This window comes from Musa acuminata, chromosome BXJ3-1 (genome assembly GCF_036884655.1).
Source record: "Musa acuminata AAA Group cultivar baxijiao chromosome BXJ3-1, Cavendish_Baxijiao_AAA, whole genome shotgun sequence".
NCBI lineage: Eukaryota > Viridiplantae > Streptophyta > Magnoliopsida > Zingiberales > Musaceae > Musa > Musa acuminata.
In genome coordinates this window covers 320,266-338,915 of record NC_088349.1, presented here as the reverse complement: position 1 = coordinate 338,915, position 18,650 = coordinate 320,266, and the positions used below count along the sequence as shown (strand labels likewise).

General features: G+C 39.3%; 2 protein-coding genes and 1 long non-coding RNA gene across 8 annotated transcripts; 1 reads left to right on the top strand and 2 right to left on the bottom strand.

Annotated features, from left to right (window-relative positions):
• Positions 1 to 3,782: 3,782 nt before the first annotated feature.
• Positions 3,783 to 5,207, bottom strand: LOC135628583 (AT-hook motif nuclear-localized protein 20-like). Its single transcript, XM_065135328.1, has one exon. It carries the CDS (start codon positions 4,785 to 4,787, stop codon positions 3,987 to 3,989), a length of 801 nt encoding a protein of 266 aa, XP_064991400.1. The 5' UTR covers positions 4,788 to 5,207; the 3' UTR covers positions 3,783 to 3,986.
• A 2,585-nt stretch (positions 5,208 to 7,792) lies between these two features.
• LOC135628584 (uncharacterized) lies at positions 7,793 to 12,480 on the bottom strand. Of its 3 annotated transcripts, none has more exons than XR_010492897.1 (5): positions 12,259 to 12,480; positions 10,517 to 10,857; positions 9,689 to 9,794; positions 7,930 to 8,609; positions 7,793 to 7,840 (listed from the first exon to the last, which is right to left on the bottom strand). It is a non-coding gene; the product is annotated as an uncharacterized LOC135628584 (long non-coding RNA). The 3 variants fall into 3 exon arrangements; XR_010492899.1 differs by having other exon boundaries at positions 7,930 to 8,002; XR_010492900.1 differs by lacking the exon at positions 9,689 to 9,794 and having other exon boundaries at positions 7,814 to 7,840; positions 7,930 to 8,002.
• Positions 12,481 to 14,531: 2,051 nt separating this feature from the next.
• Positions 14,532 to 18,632, top strand: LOC135628531 (uncharacterized). 4 transcript variants are annotated; one of them, XM_065135247.1, is made up of 6 exons: positions 14,532 to 14,772; positions 16,257 to 16,540; positions 16,809 to 16,898; positions 17,201 to 17,571; positions 17,676 to 17,935; positions 18,410 to 18,627. In XM_065135247.1, the coding sequence occupies exons 1-6, from the start codon at positions 14,598 to 14,600 to the stop codon at positions 18,520 to 18,522; spliced, it is 1,293 nt and encodes a 430-aa protein (XP_064991319.1). In that variant the 5' UTR covers positions 14,532 to 14,597; the 3' UTR covers positions 18,523 to 18,627. The 4 variants fall into 4 exon arrangements, with proteins under 4 accessions (XP_064991319.1, XP_064991320.1, XP_064991322.1 ...); XM_065135250.1 differs by lacking the exon at positions 14,532 to 14,772 and adding an exon at positions 14,786 to 15,780 and having other exon boundaries at positions 18,410 to 18,632; XM_065135249.1 differs by lacking the exon at positions 14,532 to 14,772 and adding an exon at positions 15,789 to 16,168 and having other exon boundaries at positions 18,410 to 18,631.
• The last annotated feature ends 18 nt before the right edge of the window (positions 18,633 to 18,650 follow it).

Below are 18,650 nucleotides of genomic sequence, written 5' to 3'. Positions count from 1 at the left end.
GCCCGCCGGGAAACCGCGTGAGCTCCACCCCGGTGGGCCCGAGAAGGTGGGGGACGGACGGCTGGCGGTAAGCAGACGGGTTCGTGCTGGGTTAAACACGGGGACGCGAGGAGAGAAAGTGATTAGTGGAGTCATTAGACACTAATCTTTTGTTTATGGTGGGGGCTGTCGTCATCTTCTGCCTTCGCACGCTGCGGTGTCGGGAGTTGGCTTTTTGACTTCGGAGTTTAGCGACGGATGGGGTGACGTCGGGGTAGCCGTGCGCATCCTACGGGTGCCTTTTTCTCTTCCACGTGTCGGCCCGATAAGCGTCCCACGCGAGCCACATTGGAAGCCCATGAAGGCCCGATTCAATTGGACCAGCCCAAGACTCATCCCGATCCAAGACGGTTCTGCTATTGAGCGGCTAAAATGTGGGCAGACCGAACCCATCTAGATGCGGCGCAGTAAGCTGGGCGGGCCGGTTCACGTTGGTTCAGTGAGCTCCGGCCTAATTGGGAAGCGTAACGATTCGTGGCCTTTGGGTATGTCAAGCTCCCGCTCTCATGAAGGATCGAGCCTGTTTTGGTTTATATTTGATTTGATTTGGATCAGATCGGATATTTACACTGATTTACTAGTCGAATAAGATTTTAGACAACTTATTTCATCTAATTTATTATCAAATTATGATATTATTAGGAAAAAAATATGATTGACATCAATATAGCCTTGATCCATATGCACCAACGTTCAAGATGACAAACATCTTCTCTTGACCTAACTTGCGTAAAGATCGAAGTCAGGAGAGGCTACCTGAGCTAGTCCGTCCGACGCTTAAGTCAACTTATCTAAGTTCTCGATTTGTGTCTCTTTACTTATAGTTGACAGTATATTTTTATATCTGACCTTGAAAAAATAAAATATTTTGTAAAGATTTTACCAGAGAGACAGTTTATAATCGATATGAGCTACCCCTAGATTTTTAAAAATATTTTTGTGAATATTCTGTAGGGGAGGCAGTTGGTTTATAATCGACCCGAGCTGTCCCCTGAAATTTCAAAAATATTCTTGTGAATATTCTCAGGGAATACAGTTGATAACCAACCCAACTATCATTGGACTTTTACGAATATTTTTATAAATATTTCATATAGAAAGACATCGATAACTGACTTGAGTTACTTATTTGACTTTTATTTATACGACCAAGCGAATCTCAAGTGAAGTCGTCTAAATCTTTTTTTCTCACATATCTTATATGGTGTTTGCATGGTTGATTGATTATGCATTCCTTATAAGAATTATTTTTCATGTATTAATCTTGAGTTGATAAAATCGTTATGCCTTTGTTAATACGAAAAGTGATAATATTTTTAATTATTAATCTCTATTAATTTTTTTTTTTTGGTCTTGAGTGTTCTCTCTTCCTCCCTAGTAATTTATCTTATATATTGGTTGGATGATTCCCTTCGTGGATTAGTTGTGAATCATAGAAGTAGTAGCAATATATATATATATATACATATGTCATTTATTGGCCGTCTAAATTTGTTAGTAGGACTTTATCTCAGTTTGTATCCTTCACTTTCATTTATCTAACTCGGTCATCATTCAGTATGGATGCGCATCTTTCGACTTGTGGTAAGAGGAGATGACTGTGACCATCTTCGTTGACATACGTTTGGACACATGAAGCACAGCTTATCATTCACAGTAGAATTTTCTGCATGAAACATCCTGTCCACCTTTTGTCGTTAGTGCTGCACTTTCCTGGTCAAACTATGTGCAATCGAGAGGTGAGGACCATCTTCTTGTTCTCATGCATGCAAGCAAGATTAGCTAGTCAAAAGAAGCGCATTAACTGGACTTTTCTTTCCCTTGGTTTCACATCAGTCTTCGACTCCACTGTTTGATTACATGCTTACACCACTAATAAACTTTACCAATCCTCATGATCTTGCAGATTCTCTCTGTCTATTATCCTATCGAACTAAACCACAAGGTTTGTGAGAATATTATCCTGGGTTTACTTCAAATGAGAAGACAGGAGGAGGGCATACATAGCATGGCTTTGAGATCTGGAAATGTTTGTTTGCACTCACTAAACAATGAATGACACCTTAAAGTGGTCTACTTTCATGGAGCAGATGATGCTCCATCAACGATCGTAATCAAACTACCGAAGGAATATGGCCATGAAGCAAACATATTTAACTTGAAATCTCACTTGATCTTACTATGCATGGTCCCCCTTCCTATTGCCACTGACAGCAATTGTTTGTGCATGTTGATCAGTGGATTCTCTCTCAAGCTCAGTGCCAAGTTCATCCATCATCACCAAACGAGGAAGCTCTTGCCATGGTTAAAACCTGTTCAGATCAAACTTCCTCTCCATAAAACTATGTTTATAACGTCGGCATCGATCTCACTGTTTCGACCAAATCAGTGTGAATATGAGTATAATGTTGGGAAAATAAACGACAAAGTAGCAGTCAATCTAACTAAACTAAACGAGTCTTTAACTGCGGCTATTGCATGAGACTTGAAAGCAGCAGCTTACGATTTCATCATGACTGATGTTGGCTGTTTCAATCTAGTCTTTATTGGATCGAGTCCTTACATCATATATACGAGCCATGGATGGACTTTGATGCAATGCCATGCGACAATTGTGAAGTGATGTCTAGTCTATCCATCCACAAACAAGATCTTGAAAGAGAAAGACATTGACATGATCTCCACATGCAATCTTTTCCTTTGCTTAGCTATTAGGATTTCCTTGGTTTCAATTCTGAGTCAAATCTTTTTCTGCTTCCTGTTCCTCTTCGTTACAGGAAGATTTAGATGTTACGAATCAAAACAGAAAACCATCGTCAAGTTTGAACAAACTGAAAACACGAGGAACTGTTGCTACAGCATTTTGTGATCGTGGAAACACTGTCGAGTTGCCTGGTCATGTCATCTTGATGCCAAAGACTTTTCTTCAGCTGCGGTTTGTCAACGAAATCTCTGGAGTTGAGAACTATGCCAGTAACTATACAGGTAGTGGCACGGCGATCAACAGTTCTAAGATGCAAATGTTAACCTAACCTGCTGAAAATTAGGTCTGCTCTTAGTACTTTCAAGTAGTTTATAGTGATCGACACAAGCAAAATAGTGGTTCGAATCAAAAGCTACCGATGGATCTGTAGTCGAAACCTCGGATTAAGAAGGAAGAACAAACTCATCATAATGAAAATGGTAGAGATTAGCTGGGATGATATCAACATTATTAAATTGTATCAAGTTTCATTGCTAGCACTACCATGATAAACTAATCATCAAGTCAGTGAACAAAAACATAGGTGGTTCGAGGAATAGATTATGAGATCCGGTTGATGTTTGTCAGAGGAAGACTTGGCCTTCTACCACAGCAGATTAATGTTCATTTCATGTCCATCGTGTGCCTTAGTTCTTCCTGGGTCTACACTGGTCTTCGATGGAGAAAGCACTTGGGAGACTAACATGCTGGGGGTTGAGAGGAGGAAGAAGAAATCCGAAATCAATCGACATAGGTGAAATATTGGCATCACTACTTGATGGATGATCAAAGAAGTGGAATTAATATGCCATGATAATTATGCCTACTTTTTTGGCATCAGCTTCTTTGATGAATGAAGGCTTAGCTCATAGCAATCATCAGTACCAGAAGGCTAGCAATGGATTGACTCAAATGAAACTATATGACCAATTCTATAGGGTGCAGAAGAATTCATGTGCTTGTAATCATAATCCAATGAACCATCACAAGGAATCACTACTTGTAATCGTAATAGCATCATCATCATACTGTTTATTAGTGGTTTAATTTGTCAGGAGTCCAAAGACAACACACTGCTGCTACTGCTACTGCTACTGCTACTGCTACAACAACATGGTAGGCAGAAATAACTGAGAGCTCAACCTGTGTGAGCTCCATTGACTTCTACGTAAAGAGGCTACGTACTCTTGTGATGCTTCTCCTGTTAGAATGGAGCCCGCGCATGAGCCCATTCGAAGGCGTCGTGCCCCATCTGGCCGCCGCCGTTATGTGCCAGATTCGGCGGCAAGTTGTAGATGGGCAGCGCCGAGGGGTCCGGCAGCCCTCCGGCCCCGGGCATCAGTGACGCCACCCCACCATGCAGCTGCACCGGGAGGCCGCCACCGACGCTCTCCTCAGCTTCCTCGAGCGGCAACCTCTCGTAGGTAGCGTTGGCGAACGTGGAAGCCAGGACCATCACCGTCCCCGCGGCGATGAGCGACCCCACGACGCTGCCGCCCACCACCTGGCCCTGCCCACCGGCCAGGTAAACCGTCAGTCCGGTGGTCCCGGGCGGAGAGGGGCCGGGGAGGAAGGTGCCGGTGAGGGACAGGATCTCGAAGCGGCCGTGGAGGGCGACGACCGCGCCGGGCGCGGCGGGCTGGCGGAGCGTGACGTTGGCGACCGTGCCGGAGCCGCTGAGCACGCAGACGCCGCGCTGCTTGCGGCGGGCGAAGTGGGCGATGGACTCGGCGATGTCGGCGCCGCCCGCGACCTCCATGACGTGGCTACGGAGGGCGTTGGGGCTGTCGCGGGTGACGAAGATGGGGGGCTTGGGTTTGTTCTTGGACCCCGGGGGGCGGCCACGGGGGCGGCGGGTGCTGGCGACGATCGCACCCTCCCTCGGCTCGCTGTCGTTGTCCTTCTCGTCCTCGGCGGCACCGCTGCCTCCGCCACCGCTCCCGGTGGTGTCGGATTCCTTCACCCCCATCTCCTGCTCGTGGCTCTTGGGATCGGAGGATCCCATCTCTCCTCCGGGAAGGCCCGGCTGCCCCGCCCACCAAGGATTAGCCGCCAGCTTCTCTGTCTCTCGTTCCTTCTTATTCTTACAGAGCTTTGTTCCTCTTCTTCTGCTCGCACTCAGTTGCTGCAATCTCCAAAACAGAGAAGGATTGAAGAGGGAAGAGGGATGAGGGAGGAGAGTAGGGGAAGGCGGAAGGAAAGAGGCGATATGATGTGCACTGGTCCACGATGGAGAGATAAAGAGCTGAGGAATATGTTTATTATAATGTTTAGGGTAGAAGATGCATTCTCTTCCATCCTCTTTGTTCAAACTTAGGAATGCAAGCAGATGGGCATGACCTGATTGATATAAGAGGGAAGACTTTTCTAATCCATTGCTTCTTTAGGTGTAAGCAGTGATTGGTTTGGTACTGAAATAGGTGATGCAGTAGAGAGAGAAAGAGAGAGATGAAAATTAGAGTTTCCAATGTAGTAGGACCATATGTCAAGCTCAGATTTGTCATCTGCGATCTTATTTACATCTACAGTGCTACTAAACCTGCAGCTCAGTTAGACAACTTATCTTCTCTGATGATAGAAGATAGAATGACAAAAAAATCATTTAAATTGATGCAATTATGTACCACAACTATTATCAGAAAAGATGAAACATTAATATAAATAGAAATTTAAATGTTCTTAACTTAACCAAAAATATTATTTTCAGAAAACTTAATAACTATCCAAGCAATAAGTCAACCTCTATCGAAGCATCTGCTTTTGAGCTGACCACTGACAAGAGACAAGTGGAAAGCAACCTCAGTTTGACAGATGGCTTGGTCAATGAAACCAAGAGCCTCTCTGAAGCTACATCAGAACCTTGATCCAGTCAGGCAAAAACATCTGCAAAATCACAAAAGTGATGCTTGGTCTACAAACTTGAACACGAACATGTAAATTCATTCCAATAGCTTCCTTTGGTTCCATTTATATGAGATCCAAGAAAGATCAGCATCCACCATCTTACCCAGCTAAACAAAAAGACTATAAATCTACAACTACTTTACGACTGCAACATGAACAAATTGGTCAGTGCTATCTTTATTGTTTCTCTTGCATGTTTCTTTCTACCTTTTATAAGCAAAAGGGGTGAACCAGCTTGATGGGTCAAAGCCGCCTATGAGAAGCTAGGTGTGTGTGTATGTGGATATGTCTACATATATAATTCTTCTAGTGTATCAGGATGCAGAGGTGGAAGTGTCTCCAGCAGAATTTTGGACTAGATTGAGACCAAACTGCAAAACCATCATTTGCTAGTCTTTCATGGATCACAGGAAGAAATGTTGGGTGATGAAATTTCATTAATTAAATACATCGAAAATCTGAAGCACCTCACCTTCACATTCCAGACTCTTGACCAAAGTGCTGCATCACATCAGGCTGGAACCCCTAGACATGAGCCATTAAAAAAGTACCCCTTAACCAACTTGCCAACCATATGTGTTCTGTAATAGAAGCTACTCTAATTTATGAAAGCAAAACTGTACATTATAGCCATAGCAGTCTATGAATAATTTCACTCCTTCATGCCCGATGAGAAAGAACATGAGTGACTTTGGAATTCGAATAAAAATTTCTCTTATGAATGATTCCTATGATCCAATTTTTATGTGACTTACCAACTATAGGGAAGATTAAACTTCCTAAAACAAAGATGGAGAGATAACCTACCTCCTAATTTATCAAATCACATGAAACAAGTAAGGGTTTCATGATTACCTAATATAATAGTATCAACTTTTAAGAGTCCCAAAATGGTGGTCCAGGGCACAATTTGCAAGTACAACGGCTCCCCACCTAATGAGATCCTGTCATGCTATGCTATAAAGAATCCAATTGCACTGTTCTAGCAATAAAATACTAAGAATGATAGATTAACAAAACAGTGGCACAGCTTTCATGAAATGGATAACCTACATTTGTCAAACATAAATGATGGTGGTGTGTGCGTGACCTTCCAACCTGGGCCAGGCAAGAGCAGTAGTTTATGTGGAGTACAGGTAAGGAGCACATGAAAAGGGCAGATGTGAACCAAAAGATGATACACACTAAATCTTGTGAGATGTAAACCCTTGATTTAAAATCAATCTTTCCCATGCATGTACCGAAGACCCAACTTTTTTTACTGTCTGAGATCAATCATACCTAAACCAAAGTTTCTCAGGTCTTAAGGTAGAACACATGTTTGCCACTACTGGTAGCTCAGGGTCACATGAGTTGGCAGCATCAGAAATGATGAAGGGTGATGAAAAGAACCGAAACATTTGTCCCTTATCCAAGCAGCAAGCTATCCAGTTCATGGTATGTACCCCTGCAAGGATGCATCACAAAAGAAAGTACAAGGTTAAATGACATTGTCACTGCACAGTTTAAGAGCTCCGTACAACAAATCATTTATTTCCCTATTCAGGGAAGTGAGGGTCTTTTTTACTGACCTGGTGGTGCTCCAGGATTCAGATGTCCTACCCCTCCCTTGGAAAGATGCATATATTATTGATAGAGAGAGAGACGGTTGCAAGTTTGCAAAGTGAGAGAAAGTTGCAATTTACATTTCGAAAGTTCACTTATCATGTGACAACAAAGAAGCACACAGTTCCTTACAAATACAACTAACAGTAATCACAATTCATGAACTGTATGCGTTTCAGAAAGACTAGCCAAGAGCACCTAAAATCTTATATATTGAAAACATGCCTTCAGGGAAGACATTGCACAAAGCACCAGCATCAGAACATAGGCAGAACCAAAAGCATGCGCTCTGATATCTTGAAATGATAAAAATCTAAAGAACACTATGACTGCTCCTTTCTCAAGAATAAGCAAGAAGAGGGTCATAAAGGACGCCACAAGGGTGGCCATTCTACGACTCGATTTGGTCTCGAAAACCTGATACCAGAAAGCTCAATAAGTTCAGCAGTCCAGATATAAGGATTACAGTAATTCATGAGTTTTAAACTATTTACCATCTTCCTGAATTGTTCCAGTAAAAATGCCCTTTGATGAATCCATATCATTTCCCTGAAACCAAACATAAAAAGGTTGATGTATAACGGCCATGATTGAAAAAGGGGTTGGAGGATATGGAGGAAAGGAACAAGGGAAAATACATGTAAAACCATAATACCATATGTACCAACATAGCATTGTGACCCTCAATCACTTCATGTATGACATCGTCAACTGTAAAAGAGCATTGAAGCATATCAGAAGTTGTAACGTGTTTGGTCTAGACATCAAGAGAAAACTATTCAGTGAACTAGCAGAAAAAAGTGAAGCTCAAACACCAAGGGGAAGAATTTTGATATAGTTGATCATCAAGGTGAAAGAGCACGAGCTGCATGAGATACAGGGAATATGGAGATGGAGAAAAAGGATTCCTTAGGTCAGAACAAGAACTAACTTGACCATCCAAAGATGAACTACTTCCATTTTGAAGGTTTTACAATACTTCAATTTCTTCATCAACCAGAAGCCTAAAAGACTGCTTGAGAAAAAAAATCCAACTGATATGGCTTGTAAAGTTCTTCATTTCATAATTATAATATACCCAGTCTGCAAGATCAACTGCCTTTGGCTGTTAGGTGTGTCCAGCCTTGGTGGGCTATATATGTTGCAACCAAAGTAGAAAGACAAAAGGAAACCATCAGACAGAAAAGCACATATCCTCACACACATCCACACACAGATCTGTGAAGACATTGCACTGGCGCCTGTGCAAAATATACAAAGACTAAATTTTCACACCATGAGCAGAAAATAATTTCCAAGATTCCCTTTCTGGTTCCATCTGATAATTAAAGATATGCTTTAATTAAAGAGATCCATTTCCTATTTCCAGTATAAAATCTAGTTAAAGCATATAAAGACATGCTTGAGATGCCTATATTTGGTAAAGTCATCAAATAACTAATCTTACAATTGCTAGAGCATAGTGCCTATTGCATTTGCTTTTGTTTTCAGGCAGTAATTGGAGCCTACATTCCAAAAATCTTATCAGTACTGAATTAAGTCTCGTGCTTTTAGTGTCAAATACTAAGAAGTTCAGACTTATAATGATTTTAGTATATATTTTTTGGAAAATAACAAAAACGGGGGAATAAATTATGCTACACATCAGAATATGAGATCATCAGGAGTAACTCCATGTCAATGCTTGTAGTTGATGAATTCAGCACGTTACGAGTTTTAAGGCATGAAGAGATAGCAAAATGAAGTTACTATAAAATCAGGGCAAATAGAATTCCTATATCTCAAAAACAAAAAAATTATGGTGTGTTTTATGGGTTTAGTCCATTTTGCTAATTGCCAGATTGCTAAAGAATAAAGCTTCTCCATGTGCCTCAATTCATGGCACCTCATAGGCCAGAGTTCAGTCGTTGTTCATTCACTTAAATGTAATATGCATATAAGTATATAAACATACGTAAGGTCAAAACAAATCAACTCATTGAGTTAATATGGAGCATAAAAAAGTGAAGCATCTCCTCAGAGGACCAAAATATTAGACATTTTTCATTTGCTAGTACTAAATATTCTTATGTATATTTATCTAAAGATTCTAAACACACACAAAGTAAATTCGCCTTCAATTTCCAAATTATTTGATCAAGAACACATGAAGAGTGGGATATATCAACCAACAAAAGGAGGTTTAGAACACAAGGGATCTGTGCTCACCTTTCTAAATTATTTGATCAGAAAAAAAAGGATAATTTGGACTTCTCAAAAAATTAAGAGCCTCAAGTGTTTAAGGGCCAAGGGGGAGCTGACCATTTAATAAGTCAGGGCTAGCTCCATATTCAACCAGCCAGTAACAAACTCCAACCATTTTACTTGATTCAATTGAAACTTTTTTTTTCCACTTACAGATATAGCTAAAGATGGGGTAGATTCAGTCCCTAACTGATCTGGATGAAATCTCACTCTGCTTCTGAACCACATCTTGAATGATTATTCGCCACACGACATGTAGCTGGAGCTAACAAATAGAGGTTACCATATGAAATACACGATAAAGAGAGCATAAAGAAACTAACATTCAGATAATTTTGATTTGAGGAAAACTAAGATAAGTTCCAATAATTATAGTCCAACTTCTAGAGCATCAAACTAGATAATTAGACTTGCTTCATTTAAGGCAAAAATCCAAACCATCTGAACAAATGCAGTGGCCTGCAACCAAGTTTGCTAAAAAAAAAGGTCTTATCTCATGAGAAATCACATATTACCAATCTTTGGTTTGACAACCAAACTTCTTTCCTGAACCCAAAACTTGACAATCAAATGTCACATATAAGGTGTCAATTTAAGTCGCATCATAATTCATAAGCCAATAACTTGTTTGAAGTGATCCTTAGCCAACATGACTAAAAATGCTTAATTCCTGATTATTAGCATTAGGCTACTAGTGTCATATATACCAAATCAATTGGTTTTTCAGAACTAACTGGGATTTGACAATTTATCCCACTCAAATTCATGAAATCTTCATTATGAAGAGTAGCTCAAAATCGTCCTTTGAGATCACAATGTTGGACTAATGTGAGGTGAACCAGCTAGGCATGAAAGAGGTACACCATATCGCACATGTTGGCTCACATGGAGAGAAGACCTAAAAGTTCTTTGATACCATCTAGTGACATTGCCAAGATGCATTAGACAAAGTCAAACTCAGATAATAAGTAAAGACCATACCTTTTCCTATTTTCCAGCATAAGACTATGTGGATATCCCATAAATACTATCATTCCATGAGCCTGACATGGATGAATGCTCAACTGGCATGATAGCAGGTCATGCAATAGTCTTCCAGCCAGATGCCCTTCCATGAGCCAAGACACGCCAGCAATGAACAAACAACAGTTGGGACCCATGGGGCTTGATATTCAGCATTTTGTCATTACTAGCAAACCCAGAAGGTATGAAACATCCTACTGGTCTTGCATTCGTGCATGGATTCAGTTCGGCATGTATGACATTTAACCAAATTTCACCTACAGAAATCTTCTCCATTGTATTCTTAAAACAGACACAATCTGTAAGAGAGTGGAAAATGAGTAGCAACCAACATATCACTTCTTGTTTTGCCAACTAGCTAATGCAGCATGACCACAACTAAGATATATATACAAACAAGTTCATAAGTACAGTTAATAACTGGTACAACAGAGGAAGTTTCTAGAACAATTGTCACATGAAAACTTCTACAAGTAATTGAAAATTGCTGAAAAATAAAATAGCTTGTGCTAGAAAGTCTAACCACAAGCTTCTTAGTAGAAAATGTATCTCAATGGAAAGCAAATTATCATAAAAAGAAAAGATAACAGAAAATCTATCTAATGCAGCAAAGAAACATTTTGGGCCTAGATGTGGCCAACTTGCCCTCACGGTTCAGAAGAACTTAGCTGTAATGTGACTTTAGTTGCAAATGGATCACTTTTAATTAGGTTTTGTTAGTGCCAGGCAGGCATTTTGATAGTGACTAGTTCCTGTTTAAGTGAAACTTCTGATAGACAAATAGGTTTATCAACTTTTTGGTCAAGAGTTCTAAATGGCCAAATATCAACAGGTGTTATATGGATCCACTTTAGGAGTCAGAGGATCTATGAAACTTAGCTCACTTGAGGTGTTAACAAAAGGGTTGCTTGGCTGAAAAGCTACTCCATTTAGGAGGGAATTTTTGGCAGAAAAGTAATACTATCTGTCAGTTCAAAATACCAGTTTATTTCCTGTGAATAAAATGCAAAATCATAAACTAACCACCATAAATTATAACCTATAAAATGTCTATCTGGTCTCAAAGGGTCCTACTATGATTAGATTAAGCAAGTTGTTTACCTATGAGAGGTCTAGTTGTCTTTCTTGCTAAGATTTTATATGGGAACAACATTACCCTGTCTCCCACAACTCCTACTACTATGTAACCTTTTACACTAACCAAGAGGTTATGGCTAGATTATCTCAGTACTTCTATTGCAATTGAGTCTTTCAGTCAGTTAGCTTTAGGAGACTTTTCCTCTTTCTTGAACTCACTATAAGCAACATCCTAACACGTTTTCACAAATAAAAAGACAAAGCATGATAAAGAAAGACCTACGTTCCTATCATTCTCATGTCCATCATTTCCGGGGTAAGGGAAAGATCAGAACTAACCTTCTCTTAAGGAAAAAAAAACACTTAGAAATTTCTACTTCCTCTGCCTTCTTCAAAATTCTTTTCTCTGTCAATTTTGTTAAGTTTCAGTGCAGTTGCACAGATGGATTCAATGTACATAATCGTACGACAAATAATACAATCTAAGCCACTAGATAAAATGAATTTTAACGAGCACATCAAATCAAACCCAATACAGAAATCTATAGCAACGAATATAAATAAATCGGAAACACAATCGAATCATTACAACTTGATAGAATCCTGATACATCTTTCCCGTACCTGTCGGCATAAAGTAACACTGTCTAACAAGATTAAATTGAAGAATGCAGGATAACTCTTGGGATCTTTCAGCAACAATCAGAAGCCCTAGGCCGGTTCGTCGATCCAAAAGCATATCGATCCATCAACACATCAAAATAAGGAGAAAGAATCGGCTGCAACATAACAACCTTACTCCGATCGCGTAGCCCAAATCTGGCGTCGGGTTTCTTTTGCGCACGGCGTCGGAACGGGAGGGAGAGAGAACGATGCTTTCTTTTATACGGTTTTGATGAATATCGCGGATCTTGATGCAACACTGCGCGTATCTTGAAGCGCCTTGGATGTGCGGCGCAAAGAGGATCCGAGTTCCCAATCATGGCAGCGTGAATCTTGACAATTGATAAGTTCTTGACGAAAGTTAAATGAAAACGTTTGTGTATATGTATTTATGTACAAAAAAAAAGCATTGTCAAACTTATACGACGTATGTGTATTTATGTACAAAAAAGAATTATCGAACTTATACGACAGGGATCGAAATCTCACCATTCGTAATGTTAAGCGATGCTTTCTTTTCTATGGTTTTGATGAATATCATGGATCTTGATGCAACCTATAAGATTGCACATATCTTGAAGCGCCTTGGATGTGCGGCGCAAAAAGGATCCGAGTTCCCTATCATGACAGCGTGAATCTTGACAATTGATGCATTACTGACGGAAGTTAAATGAAAACGTTTGTGTATGTGTATTTATGTACAAAAAAGTATTGTCGAACTTATATAACACGGAGGGATCGAAATCTAACCGTTCGTAGTGTCAAGCATGCTTTCTTTTCTACGGTTTTGATGAATATCACGGATCTTGATGCAACCTATAAGACTACGCGTACCTTGAAGCGCCTTGGATGTGCGATACAAAGAGGGCCCTAGTTCCCTATCATGACAGCGTGAATCTTGACAATTGATGCGTTACCCATGAAAGTTAAATGAAAACATTTGTGTATGTATATTTATGTACAAAAAAGCATTATCGAACTTATATGGCACAGAGGGATCGAAATCTCACCATTCGTAGTGTCAAGCGCGGATCTTAATGCGACCTATAAGTCTCTTAGCACCTCTTGAAGCGAGATGGACGCAGAGATGTCGACACGTAGCTGTTTAAACGCCTTATGTGAACATTCATATTCATTTAAATATAAATATACATATATATACGAACATACATATCCATTCAAATGTAATTCTTTTAGTGTATATAGGTACAAGTATCGATATACATATTTGAGAAACATTAGAGCAAATTTTTAAAAAATATTTCTTTCAGTTTTCACTTTTTTCGGGCAAAATATATCTTTTTTCTTTATTTCTACTTAATGTCCTTATTTAAAAAATAAAATAAAATTATCATTAGCATTCGTCTCGTCGATCATCGAAAAGGCTAGGTCAGTCGAGGAATTTGGTGGGTGTCCTTCGTTTCCAAACTCGAGCACATAACACCATGTCCCTTCAATTTCTTCGGCCATTCTTGCTTTGTCGGGTATGTATTATGCCGCAAGCTCCTTCAATTTGTTATTGTCATCCTCTTCAAGGTTATTGAATTAGATAACTGATGTCACATTGACATTGTTGCATTTACCGACAAACCGCGGATGTAGAGCACTTTCAACGCTCTCACCAATAAGTTAGATCTCAATTTCCACGATTATAGACTCCTCATCAAGACTAATGTCCTCGATGAAGCGACCATTCCTTCGATCGTCTTCGCTTGTCTCGATGAGTTGAAGTATGCCAGTTGAAATTTCAACAAGATGCTTACTCGTCTTTTGATCGAACACATCGATGCTAAGCATTAGATGTTGGAGAACAAGAATTGTATGATGGTTATTTTAGGATGTAGCAAAATCTCTATTTTTATATGACTATTAACAATCACCTTCATCGAGGTTAGGGAAAAGAGGGCAATGTGAAGGTGACGAGGCCTCGGAACGAGGTGAAGGCAAGGGACAAAAGCAATAATCGATAGGACGACGAGATAGGCGAAGATCGATAGGATGAATGTCATAATAATTTTATTTTATTTTTAAAAAATAAAAGATAAAAAAAGGGGTTGCTATGGAAAAAAAAATGAAATTTAGGATTTTTTTGAAAATTTATCCAAAACAATACAAGCATCTAATACAGTAAAATAAAAATAAAAATGCAAATCTCATATTGGATGGGACTTATATGTAAATATAAAAATGTTAGGAAGGTATACAAATATTGCATAGTACGGGGATTATTATGTTGAAAGGAACAAACTAGCTTTCATACAGGGCTTCGCACGCGTGCTTCTTCCCCAATCTCCCTATCAATGGCGGACGACCTGTTCCAGGGCTTGCCTCCTCCCTCTACGGCGTCCCCGCCGCAGCTCCCGGAGCAGCCTGCGGCCTCCTCTTCCAAGAGGGATTCGCCCCCGCCGCCGGCTCCGGCGCCCATCCTCAAGAGCGCCCTCAAGCGAGACAAGCCGTCGGACCCTCAAGACGCTGGTGCGCGATTCTGGTTGATAAAGATAGCATCTTTTATGTGCCTTTCTATATGTGGGTCTGAGTCGTCTCTTTGTCTTACTTGGTTGTGTTTATTATGTCTAATTATAGTTGTAATTGTTCTTGGTGCGTCCTTAGGGTTCGTGGTAGGATTTCCTTTGGTAGAGGTATTCATAACTTTCTTGATGACCTCCAACTTGAAGCTTTCTTTAGGTCTGCTGTTCACTGGTTTTCACTGTCGTCTTTGGTCTTTCTGACTTAATTTCCTTGTCTCTTATCCCTTTCCCCCCTCTCCCTCTTCCGGCTTAGTTCATTTGCGCTAAAATTGTAGCGGGCGTAGCTAAGATCTTATTTTGACTTGAATGTGTTGGACCTTCCTCGGTGGCATGATATCTGGACATGAGATCCCACGTTATGTCAGATGGTGTTAGGCCTGATCAATCTTTCAAAGAGGAAGAGAATCCAAGTAAAATTCCTTGTATTGCAAGATGTATCTGAGTGGTTAAATTAATATTTGATTACTTTTTTGACTGCTTGCTGGATGAGATTTTTGTTTTTGTGAATGAAATATTGGAAAAATTTAAAGAAAGTCTGCAGTGGTGACTCTAAAAGATGAGATGGAGTATGCTCATATGATATGACAATTATAGTTCAGCTTTTTGCTTGAAATTGATATGAAACTAATAAGGATTTTAACTGAAATTACTAATCTTCCCCTCTTCGTTTCCTAAGCTATTTGGCTGTTGTAAGGCTTGTCTTAGTTTCTATGAAAACTCTTCGACATAAGTACAAGTGTGTTTCCAAATTATAAAATTTTATGGAAAGATACAACCTCAAATGAATACATATACCTGCTTCTTCTGAGACTCTTGAACTTCTTAATATTAGTGATATCGACCCTTATTATTTTAGTACTTTATGAAGAATCTTCAACTAACTGTGGAACTTGACTAAGCAGCTTCCTTGTAGCAAACCAAGTGGAATCATCTGGATAACTCTGAATAAAGCTAGGTAAAATTTTTTCATGCAGTTGCTGTTGCAGTAAAATCTGTAATGTGACTTGCTTTTTTGGGTCAAACACATAGAGCTTCATACTACTTGCAAAGATAAATGTTCTAGGTTCTGAGCATATATTTCTAACTTTCTTCTTATATATGGTTTAGTTACATCTCAAGCAGATCCAAGTTAAGGTACTAGCAGTCTCTTGGAATTTTGAGTTGTGTCTTATGAATATTTGTGAACACTAAACCATGTTTGTACTAGAAACATGATTTTTTTAAAAGTTTTGGTTATTTTCATGGGATATTCTCTTTTGCTGCCTTACTAGGAAGGATTGATGAATGAGAATCACTAAAAGCCACCCAATTAGTTGGGTTAAGGCTTGATGGTTGTGGTTATGGTAATTATCTTCTTTTGCACTGGGTCTACTTTTAGGATTTCAATTTGTTGCATTTTCTAAAACTAAACAACTTGACATACTTTCGCAGCACCTCAGAAGCGCCTAAGGTTCAGAACAAGTGTTGATGCTACAGAGGCACAAGTTATAGAAGCAATGCAAAAGATAGCATCACACATAAAGAATCCTGCAAAGTTCAGCAAAGCATCAAAACTTGCTGTGCAACTAATCCAAGCTGGAAGTGTCAAGTCAGGAACTAGCAATCAGTTTTTTGATATTCTGGAAGCTGCAATGGCTTCGCCATCAGTTTGTAATGAGCCTTCACTGAGAATGGATTATCAAGCCTTATTTTCAGCAGTTCAAGATGTTGCAGAGGTTAGCTTTTCAGAGTCTTTACATATATTTATCCGCTTGATTGTGGTAATATCTGCAGGATGGGCTTTCAACATGTCAGTAGTATTTGACAGAATGTAGAGAGCTTTTGATGCTTCAGAACTTTGACGGAATCTTGTGTTTATTCTAAAACCATTTTTCTACTCTACCTAATGTTTCCTTGTTCCAAAATACATTCTCTCTGATTCAGTTGATATGCTGTTGAAAAAAGATTGTCCTTACCTATTCTTGATTTTCTCATGAGATGCAGTGTTTCAGTAAAGAGCAGAAAAATCAGCTGGCAACGTGGACTTTGCAGGCGGTGGTTGCAAATGATCTTTATACTGATGACAGCTTTGTGGTATGCATTTTTGAACTCATAAAATATCATATAATTCTTCTGATGGGCTATTAGACCTTTTAGCAGTAACATGTTAACATGTTTTTACTAATTAGTGATTGTTTGCTTTGGAACCCTGCAGAAATGTGTTTCCTGACAATTGCAGTAACTTAATGCTTGCAATTATATCGATAATAAACATCAAGATATGTTTATTAAATGGTTTTGGTGATGATATAGTATAAACATAATGAATTGTTGTAGCAATCTTTTTCTTTTTAGTTTTTGTACCTACTTTGTAACTGACAATTGTTATTCTTTAGTACTCAAAAGCAGCAGGAAAGATCAAAGATGCAATATCTAGCCTCCCCCATGCTACAGTAGATGATGACAAAGAAGAAGCAGCAGCACTGGCACTAGCTGAAAACAAAGCAGTAGGCAAAGACACTGCTGAACTGGGTACTACTACATCAGCTACTTTGTCCGAAAAGAAGAACCATGTTTCTGATCCATTTGGGTTAGATGTTTTGCTGCCAAGCAAATCCAAGAAAGATGAAAGAGCGAGAGGAAAGGATGTGACAGCTTCAAACCAAAAGGAAGAAGAAGCAGAAGAACCTAAGAGATTTATCAAATCTCAAAGAGAGGTTTTACTATTATGTTTGGAAATAGCTGCACGTCGTTATAAAGTACCATGGTAAGATCATCGAAATTTGTCACGTGATACACTGTTTATGTGTTTATTGGTTCTATACAAGCATTCAACGTTGTGCACTGATATCATGCCTTTGGTTTTATCAGGGCTCAAACTGTTATTGATATACTGGTTAAGCATGCTTTTGACAACATAGACAAGTTCACGGCTCGACAAAGAGATGCAATTGAGAAGCTATGGGCTTCAATTAGGGAACAACATATCAGAAGAAAACAAGGGAAGTCTGTGACCGGTAAACTTGACATGAATGCATTTGAATATCTTCAGGAGAAGTATGCACGTGAGAAGATTAGCATCCGTCATGCTGTCGGAGGTGGTGGTGAACGCCGTGCTGAACAGTGGCTTGGTTAGCTCTCTCCATCACTTGGCTTTGATTTTTTTTGTCACAATGAGAATTGATCTATTCAACACTGTTCGGTCAATGTACCGAATTTGAACTTGTTACCAATGGCACTGCAAGTTGCTGATCTCTTTCAAAGTTATAGTTGGACATCCAGAAGGATCAAACAATGTGATTCTAGTGATGTACTACCAAGATAATTGTTCTTTAGTGTTTCGATTGTACACTTTTATCATCCTTAATCGTGGAAGTTGATTTGGATGTGAATGTAAAACGGTCTAAACTCGGTGTAATACGTTCATGGAGTAATTGTCAACATCCTACCAAATTTTAGTCATTGACTATTGTATTTATTCCCATATCGAGAAACTCACATGAAAATGCTGCTAGGTGTTTATGATTCATTTTGTATTGTTTAACTGTCATATATTGGAATAATGTTAGTCATCAATATGTTCTTCTTGCTGTCTTACCATACAGGTATATACGGTACAAAAATCAACAAGAACTTGTCAGATAGAATGATTCTCATGAAGAAATTATTAGTCAAAGATCAGATCGCTGGAAGGATGGAGATGCAAAGAATTATTTAGCTCATGAAGATTAGTACATACGACTTTTACCAGTTCATATACACTGTAGAGATGTTTGCTCCAGAAAGATCGATCATGAAAGCATCATATGATTGGAGAAACTGAAGGATGTTTCACCAATCATTCAT

Coding starts and splice junctions, on each gene's coding strand:
- LOC135628583 (XM_065135328.1), bottom strand. CDS start 4,787: ATGGGATCCTCCGATCCCAAGAGCCACGAGCAGGAGATGGGGGTGAAG.
- LOC135628531 (XM_065135247.1), top strand. CDS start 14,598: ATGGCGGACGACCTGTTCCAGGGCTTGCCTCCTCCCTCTACGGCGTCC. Junction 16,541..16,808: donor CAGTTCAAGATGTTGCAGAG/GTTAGCTTTTCA, acceptor CATGAGATGCAG/TGTTTCAGTAAAGAGCAGAA. Junction 17,936..18,409: donor CCGTGCTGAACAGTGGCTTG/GTTAGCTCTCTC, acceptor CTTACCATACAG/GTATATACGGTACAAAAATC.